Raw genomic sequence first — 9,693 nt, 5'->3', positions numbered from 1 at the left:
ATTTATTTTTAATCCCCCGTCCCCGCAGGAGGCCTTTTGCCTTTTGGTAGGCCATCATTGTAAATAAGAATTTGTTCTTAAGTGTCTTGCCAAGTTAAATAAAGGTTAAATAAAACAAAATAAATATGGCTAAGGCCAACTGAATGTATAGATGTGTGTGTGCTATGATAAGTCATTTGTCACCACATGGCCTTAGAACTTTCACCATTGGTATGCTGTTGGTTGCTGTAAACTGAGATGCTCATACATTGAATTTTCAAATTGCTAGACCTACATCGTAATTCTTACACATAGGCTAAACCTAAAACGCGTGTTAGATTTATATTTTCATTTGCTTGAAAGTTGTTTTAACTTCAAGAACTGTTCTTGTTCATTTCAAAAATATGTTGCCATTGTCAAGGCAAATCTATTTTCTCTCAAAAGGGAGGAGAGTTTGAGAGTTTTATTTTAAAAAATACTGTCTTACATTTACGTCATTTTTATATTAATCTGACTGATTTGATAAAAGCACATTGGAAGTTGCTATTGACCAATCCAATCAGATACACAGGATAAATCTGTTATGCGTTCGCTCTTAAAAAAGTAGAATGAAGCACTCCTTTCTAGCTTGCTTGCAGGAAAGTGGTTACCTTGTGACGTTTGCCTGTCTAAAGACAATGCTACTCACCAAAAGGACACTCCTGAAGTGATAACGCATGGACCATGAACTGCTGGTCTGAAGAGTGTCAACAGCGACTACACTGCTGGCCATCCAGTTTTGAACACTTCTGTCTGATGCAGAATCAGATGTGTTCAAGAGAGGATTGTGTAGGGCAGCCCCCAAAGTCTCTTCTTATCAATTGTGTACAAGAACGTCCTCTGTGTTGTCTTAGGAATTGTAGGTCTGATATCTGATTTACAGTAATGCTATTGGTCAACAACTCAGATTTGGAATGCAAACAACTCAGATGCTTATAAAAGGGTCTTAGATTGTCTCTTACGTTCCTGACCTGCACTGGTGAGATACCTACACTCTTTCTTTCTCGGTCTCTCTCTTCAAATGAGATATGGGCCATGGCCATTTCTTTCTCTCCCTCGCTCTGACCATGTTTCAAATAATGCCTTGTAATGCTTGTTAATGCTTTGTAACTTAAGCCTATGCCTTTTATAAATGTTACCATTCAATTTACAAAGTAATGAAACACAATTGCATTTAGAATTCCATTCTCAGGCATTTATTCATTGCCTATTACTGTAACTCAACTATAGTGCTCTTGCATATATTACTGTTTATCTTATGAGTCAGATTCAGTTAATAGAATTTACATAACACCCCAATTATAAATCCAAGTCAATAGGAGTATGAATAACATAACGCCAGATTCAATTACATGTTAAGCATTGCTCAGGGGGAAAAAAAGTCATCAAAGACAATAAAATAAGTCAGATTATTGCCTTAAAATCCCTCTCCAATGGTTCAGTATTGTGGAAAATAAACTCTTGCTTCAAGTAAGTGCATCAGGACGTGGTCTTATATAAAACAGCATGAACGTTGTAGGCTGGATGGAAGAGCTTCTACTAACTAAACCGTTTTGAGGAGGTAATGGGCCCAGAAGAACCAGTCAAATACATTTCCCTCTTCACCTAATATATTAAACCGATTCTAGCCTTTGTGCCAGTCGGTTTCCTCTTCAGCCAACACCTTCTTGTTGACCACAAAAATAGTCTGCACTCAGAAAAAGCACTTGGGATACAAAGTCTTTACAGAGAAGGCAGATTTCAGTATTCATAATTACATCATCATTTCCCAATTATATCTTATTTGCATTACCCATGAAGCGCTTTAATGGCACTTTTCATAAGGAAATATTCCCCTTTGGACTCATTCCCGGACAAAACGAGGCACTCAACAAAACCTGCTCAAGCAGGGAAAGTATGTTTTTTAGAGGACTAGAGCTAGCTACCGTGTTGACTCCATGGTTGCAAGGAACCTCAAGTTGAAGCCAATGAAGCTTTGAATGCTTGACCATGTGCTCAGAGGGCATCTGCATTGCTCTAGAAATTCACCTTTACACTTGTTGTTGACCCTCCTTCGTGTTTTCAAAGGAAAGTGTTAGTAGAAAATAAATTGTCATGAAGAAAAAGCACCATCACATTAAATGGCAGTAGCACAACACACGTCACCATCAGTCTCTGGCTGAGTTCCCAATACTCAAATTTCCTCAACACCGTTCCCTCATTACCATTGACAGGTGAAAGGACTGGGTTTCCCTTCACATTGCTCTCACGTGTCATGTCCAGACAGACCAGTGGTGGTATGGAGGACAGGATATGATGAAATGAAGCTATTGAGAGACACCTTCCCTGTTCCCTGTCCCTCATTTCTCTGGGGCCTTCCCCAAGTCATAGATGGCTTTATTCTCCAGGATCTCCACATTCTCCCCTGCAGGAATCAGTGTGTTGGCCACCATGGCCCTGGTCACTGATTGGATGGGGATGGACATTGCCGTGGGAAACATGGAGGAAATAGGGCCAAGGACCATCCTGGCAAACCACTCAGTAGGCCGGCTCTCCTGCCTGTCAACCATCAACACCCTGGGAGGAAAAACAGAAAAAGAAAAATTCAGTTGCGAGTTGTTACGATTGAAATAAGTTACAGCAATAAACAGTATCAAAATATCTCAGTGTATTTATGCAATGAAACTCAACACTATGTGATCACTGGAGAAATGTGTATATTGCTAATCATGACATGGGTGTGAGATGTTTACCTATGGTCACTACTTGTTTTGCCATGACTGATAAGGTAATGAACAAGTGAGTCGTTGCGCCATAGGATTTTTTTTTACACGACTAATGCAAACGAGACTTACGCAGGGCGATAGATAGAGAACCTCTCGAAGCCCAACGGTTCAATGTCTGCCTCCACTTGTCCCTGGAGAGGCAAACATTTGCATTTGTGAGGCCTTCATTATGAAAGGCTATAATTGAGGTGTCTTTACTCTGGTGAACATTTTGTGTATTACCTTCACTTTGAGATAGAGAAAACCACTGGTTTTGTCAGCCCCTTTAGAAGACTCTAGGTTGAAGTGTGAGCAGCCTCCTGCCTTGGCGAGCTCCGCTGACTTCAGGACATAATCATGGTCAACACGGATGAATCCATCCTACAATGACAGAAAGATAAGAGAAAATGTGTGAACATTAATCTGCCTTTGACCACGACATGATCCAAGCAGGTTGTGTATGGTGGGTCGTTCAATGTCATTTCAGCAAGCCATGACGCCCACCATCTCATATTGTTCTGAAATCATTTCTGAAGAAAGAAAATCTTATCTTATGTTTCTGCATCATTATTTTCTTGAGATATAATTTGATTTCGGAGAAATTAAGCTGATTGATTGCACCCAAATTGGCCCTTTGAATTTATAGGATTCATATAATATTCAATAAATATAGTATCTAACAATGAGTAAGACATGAGGAACCTAAAGAAATAGTCAAAAGCCACCAACGGACCCCCCACGCCAATCCCAACCCAACCCAACAACGACTATCAATTAGTATCAGTTCTGTATGTCTAAGAAGTAGTACTGAGCTGCAGCTCTGAGTATTGTTTCTTCATTCAATGTAATGTATTCTCAGTGAATTTGTGGTGATTTTCTTTCCCTGTTCAGAGACATATGTCATTGAAATTGTTAGATTTATGTCCCATCCTACATCCTGATATTACCAGGTTCTGACCACTGGATGGTGCTGTTCCTGCTATTAGGTGATTAATAATACACCCCCCCCTCCCCTCCCAATGTCAAAGGGATAGTTTACCCAAATTAGATTTTGGTTTCCTTACCCCAGGGCTTCCCAAACTAAGTCTTCGGGACCCCAAGGTATTGCACGTTTTGGTATTTGCCCTAGCGCTACACAGCTGATTAAAATAATCAACTATCATCTTTGATCATTTGAATCAGCTGTGTAGTGTTAGGGCAAAAACAAATACCTACACCCCTTGGGGTCCCGAGGACCGAGTTTGGGAAACACTGCCTTACCCTGTACGTTTTTTATGGACTAGGTATGACAGACAGGGAACCAATGTAATTTTGTAATTTGGGTGAACTATCCCTTTAACATTGGGGGGGGGGGGGCAAATTCTTCTCAAGTAATAGCAGGAGCAGGAACAGCACCATCTCATGGTCAGAATTATCAGGATGTAGGATGGGACTAAATCTAACAGCGTCAATTAATAATGTATCTGAACAGAGGGGAAAAAACATCACCAAATTCACTGAGAACACATTGCACAGGATGAAGAAACAGTAAACATACTACTTGTCAGACAGAGAACTGATACTAAACTCAGCAAAAAAAAGAAACGTCCTCTCACTGTCAACTGCCTTGATTTTCAGCAAACTTAACGTGTGTAAATATTTGTATGAACATACCAAGATTCAACAACTGAGACATAAACTGAACAAGTTCCACAGACATGTGACTAACAGAAATTGAATAGTGTGTCCCTGAACAAAGGGGGGGTCAAAATCAAAAGTAATAGTATCTGGTGTGGCCACCAGCTGCATTAAGTACTGCAGTGCATCTCCTCCTCATGGACTGCACCAGATTTGCCCGTTCTTGCTGTGAGATGTTAACCCACTCTTCCACCAAGGCACCTGCAAGTTCCCAGACATTTCTGGGGGGAATGGCCCTAGCCCTCACCCTCCGATCCAACAGGTCCCAGACGTGCTCAATGAGATTGAGATCTGGGCTCTTTGCTGGCCATGGCAGAACACTGACATTCCTGTCTTGCAGGAAATCACACACAGAACGAGCAGTATGGCTGGTGGCATTGTCATGCTGGAGGGTCATGTCAGGATGAGCCTGCAGGAAAGGTACCACATGAGGGAGGAGGATGTCTTCCCTGTAACGCACAGCGTTGAGATTGCCTGCAATGACAACAAGCTCAGTCCGATGATGCTTGTTGTCATTGGACTGAGCTTCTCATCAGTGCTCTTCTCGTCAGTGAAGAGCACCTTTTGCCAGTCCTGTCTGGTCCAGCGACGGTGGGTTTGTACCCATAGGCGACGTTGTTGCCGGTGATGTCTGGTGAGGACCTGCCTTACAACAGGCCTACAAGCCCTCAGTCCAGCCTCTCTCAGCCTATTGTGGACAGTCTGAGCATTGATGGAGGGATTGTGCGTTCCTGGTGTAACTCGGCAGTTGTTGTTGCCATCCTGTACCTGTCCCGCAGTTGTTGTTGCCATCCTGTACCTGTCCCGCAGGTGTGATGTTCGGATGTACCGATCCTGTGCAGGTGTTGTTACACGTGGTCTGCCACTGCGAGGACAATCAGCTGTCCGTCCTATCTCCCTGTAGCGCTGTCTTAGGCATCTCACAGTACGGACATTACAATTTATTGCCCGGGCCACATCTGCAGTCCTCATTTTTCCTTGCAGCATGCCTAAGGCACATTCACTCAGATGAGCAGGGACCCTGGGCATCTTTCTTTTGGTGTTTTTCAGTCAGTAGGAAGGCCTCTTTAGTGTCCTAAGTTTTAATGACTGTGACCTTAATTGCCTAACGTCTGTAAGCTGTTAGTGTCTTAACGACCGGTCCATGTTCATTAATTGTTCATTGAACAAGCATGGGAAACAGTGTTGAAACCCTTTACAATGAAGATCTGTGAAGTTATTTGGATTTTATGAATTATCTTTGAAAGACAGGGTCCTGAAAAAGGGACATTTCTACACTTGTTGTTGGGATGGGATTGGCGTGGGGTGTCCGTGGGTAGCTTTTGACCATTGGATAAATCATTGTGAGAAAAAAAGTTTGGTCCAAATCGGATGTTAGGTACTATATTTATTGAATATTATATGATTCCTAGAAATTAAAATGGCCAATTTGGATCCAATAAATTAGATGAGATCAAATTATATTTCAATAAAATAACGTTTCTAATCGAATTCTCATCTCATCTTTTTCTCAAAACAAAAATGATTTCAGAAAAATCTAAGATGGCGGGGGTCGACATCCTCTTTCTTTTCTAGTGACCCTCATGGTACATGTTCAGCTATGTATAGTTGTTAGGAATTCCCTATCATAGTCATATGAGTACTCATCCAGTTACAGTATACACAGGGGTCTCTATATATCAGTGACCGTGAACTCACAGCCCCTGCTTTGGCTTTGGTCGTTCCCAGGCAGCAGTAGCCAACATCATGTCCTTGGAATACTGCAGCATAGTCATCCAGTTTCTCAAAGTCCACCACCTCCTGCACCTGAAAGAGGACAGAGAACAATACGAGGCCAATCTTCAGAATGGAATAATGGGATGTAGGCTTCTTGTCGGCTTTGTTGTAGTCTGCGCACACATTTAATGGTATTGAATGTTTAACTTTATTCAAAGCTCGTGGTAGGGTGTTCGGTGACGCGACAAACAACGGACACTATACGACAACTGTATAAAAATAATTTCAAAACATAAATGTGGCAGTTGTTTCCCCATGTCTAAAGATCCCAATACTGTAGGTTATGATATTTATGCGATATGAGCCCATACGTAAAGCAAGTGCCGTGCAAAGAACGTTCAAGTCTGTGGGACAGACCGTTTTTGTGAAACCCGCGAAATCGGTGTGTTCTTATTCGCTCTTAGCGATGGGTATTCCTCAACCTATCAGAGTAAGATCGATGTGACATTGTATTGCCGATAAGTATGGGAAAGTCCTGAGGGCGTTTCACGGTCACGGGACGTCTTTTGACTGAAATATTAAAGTTTTTCCTTCGCTTCTGTTGTCAGATGTTTTCAAAAGACACTAAAAAAGATATAGCAGGCTGCAGTTCACAAAGTAGAGCTTCACAGCTACGTTTTGACGTATGGGTTGTCAGGGATTGGTCCTCGCAGCTGGCAGCGCACTCTGTTTCTTCTGTGCCTGGGCTAATTATTTACTGCAGTTTATCCTCCCATCACCAGAGTAACTCATTAACACAAAAACTAATATTACAATGTAACCCAACTCAATGGTAGGCCTACCTTAGAAGTAAGCCATCTTATTAGACCGGTAGCCTTCTGTGTTACAGCTCAGACTTTAGTGAGAAGTGTGCATCTATGCTAGGCTGTGTGTGTCCACGTTAGGCTGTGCTTGATGTGGTGTGTGTGTGTGTGTGTTGGTGCTGTGTGATTGTATGGGGATGCTGAGAAGTGTGTGTCTGATTTTTGGCTGTGAGTGTGTGTGTCTCTTAAGTATTTCATTTGCATAAAGTAGTATAAAAAGTAGTATTGTAATTTCATAAATTGTTCATATCTTAGTTTTGCATAAAGCATTAATATTTGTTAATGATATGACCACCCTACCTTCAATTACTGGGCTTAAATTACTATAATTATGTACAGCACTTTAATTGAAGAATTTTTACTTTTATTTGAAAAAAAATCTCTGTTCTACATCAGCCCTAGCCCTTGATCATGACTCTCAGTTCCATTACATATAAGTGTCATTGGACGATGACATCTCCTTTAGGGGTTTTGTTAAGAGCCGAAACGCTCGGCCTGAATATTAACATGCATTGCTTGTGGTACGGTTTTGGAAGCACCTTATCTTTCATTTCTGTGAGAAATTATACAAAAATACATTTAAAAAAAAGGTTAAATTGATACACACCTTTATAGGGTTAAGGTTCCCACACGGCCATATTTCCACGTCACAGCGCTTTTTTACGGAAAACAGTGCTAATTAGCCATCTGTGTCTCTGATCCCGTGTGTAAACGGAAGACGACACAAACGTGTTGTCACTGACAAATACTGTCGGCTGCAACTGTGTTAAAACTGTGTACAGTAGGTGTGTATTTTGCATTTGTGAAATTATTTTGATGTGATATGAAAGTAGAGGGATTTATATTTTTAGAACTGTACCGCAACTGAGAATCGATTCACGTTTGGATGGAGTATTGGGCTGTTTTAGTTTCCAGAGTTAATTCGTCCTTTAAAACAGAACATGTAAGGTCCTTGGACTAAGAAGTAACATCTTAAAAAACATGCCAAATATAATACAGGTGATTTGGTGCCATTATTGACTAGCAATGAACATTGACCTTTCCCGTTAACTTGAAAATTAGATATCTCAGCAATGGTAAATCCTATCCTCATGAAATAAAGTGTTCTGTATTCCGGACAAGCTTCTCTGTGACATAGAATACAAAGTATAACACCAGAACCAAAGCAATTTTTCCCCTTAACACCCTACTCACGGGTGTGTTACTTTGCCAAATAGAGCAGAGCCTGGTGTCCCAAAAGCATCTAAATACTAAATTCATCTTAGAACCATAGGATCCTATGGTTCTAACGATGAACTTACCCTTAAGATGCTTTTGGGAAACCAGCCCTGCTTGAAAAGGCAACAATACATTGACAATAAGACAAGTCGCACACCTACCAGGTTCTCAAACGCTTTGTCTTCAAATGTGAGCTGCCTCCTTCCAATGAGAGTGATCTTCGAGAAGAGCTTCCTCTCCACAATCTCTTTCAGTAACTCCTTGCCTGTCTCGCCAGAGGCACCCAGGATAAAACAACTTTTATTCTTCTGTCTGAAGTCCTCTGCCAGTGTTTTCAGGTCGTGTGTCATCCTGGAGGACAAAACAAGACAGTGCTTCACCACTGAGGAGAGACCTAATGGTTTGATCGCTATTTTACACAGACGCAGCATGATACAGCAGTTTTATTCCAACATAGGTGTGTGTCACGCCCTACAACTGTCAACGCCCTACAACTAACTAGCAAGCTTAATAAGGCAATTAACCTTTATTTCAACTTTATTTAACTGGGCAAGTCAGTTAAGAACAAATTCTTATTTACAATGACGGCCTAGGAACAACTTTCTTGCAAGCCTCCCTCAAAGGCAATCACACAGCATTACAACTAGCTGTAAAACAGACCAGTAGGCTACTAGCAGCTAGGTACCAGTAGCTAGTACCAGTAGCTGTATAGTAAGTTAGTACATGCTAGAATTCCCAAGCCTGATCGCAGACATGGTCAATTGTCACCAATCTGTCGGTGTAGTTCGAGTAGCTAGCTAACGTTAGCTAGTTGGCATCTGCCTCTCACCTGGTGTATATCGTCTGTTCGCAGTTTTCTAGATGTTGTAAAACGGCTGCAATGACAGCGAGCAGAACAGCGAAGAAGCCAATAGCTTTACCCCAACTGGTTTCCAGTAGTTTCATAACAGATCAGCGAGGTAGCTAAACAAATGGATGTGCCCATGGAAACACACATCCGGTGTCTGCAGTCATTTGTGATAGGCATGCGCAGTAGAACAGATTAAATTACCTTTCGAGGATCTTCAAACATATTCTGTGAAGACAATACATTCAGAAAAATGTTTTGAATAATGATTGTTTTATTGAAACACATACATCTAATGCATGTATTCAATAAAAAGCCTAGCTTTGACAGTTTTATTTGATGGCTGCTAAGTTTAAAAAAAAATAATTATCATCATTGTCATCACATGATTACTTTGCACGTATCAATAGGCTAGGCAGAGGGCAGTAAAGGTATAGGCATTGAAACACACTGTCACAGTGGCTACTTGTCAGGAAGTACCAAAGAGCATTTGGTAAACACTATATTTCTGTCAGTCTTTGTCATAATGTGGTCAGTGTCTTTAATTGTCCAAATAAATGTACAAGGGATATAAAATGACATCGAACACGGTTTTATCACAGGATATACC

The 9,693-nt window shown here is 41.2% G+C and overlaps 1 protein-coding gene across 1 annotated transcript; it reads right to left on the bottom strand.

The window, feature by feature from the left end:
• Positions 1–1,191: 1,191 nt before the first annotated feature.
• Positions 1,192–9,262, bottom strand: LOC115167570 (oxidoreductase HTATIP2). The gene is made up of 6 exons (XM_029722139.1): positions 9,066–9,262; positions 8,398–8,587; positions 6,138–6,245; positions 3,006–3,143; positions 2,853–2,914; positions 1,192–2,574 (listed from the first exon to the last, which is right to left on the bottom strand). Exons 1-6 carry the CDS (start codon positions 9,179–9,181, stop codon positions 2,358–2,360), a joined length of 831 nt encoding a protein of 276 aa, XP_029577999.1. The 5' UTR covers positions 9,182–9,262; the 3' UTR covers positions 1,192–2,357.
• Between the last annotated feature and the right edge of the window lie 431 nt (positions 9,263–9,693).

Source organism: Salmo trutta, chromosome 29 (genome assembly GCF_901001165.1).
Source record: "Salmo trutta chromosome 29, fSalTru1.1, whole genome shotgun sequence".
In the NCBI taxonomy this organism is placed as follows: domain Eukaryota; kingdom Metazoa; phylum Chordata; class Actinopteri; order Salmoniformes; family Salmonidae; genus Salmo; species Salmo trutta.
Note: the sequence above shows the minus strand (reverse complement) of the source record. Positions and strands in the feature narration are given on the sequence as shown.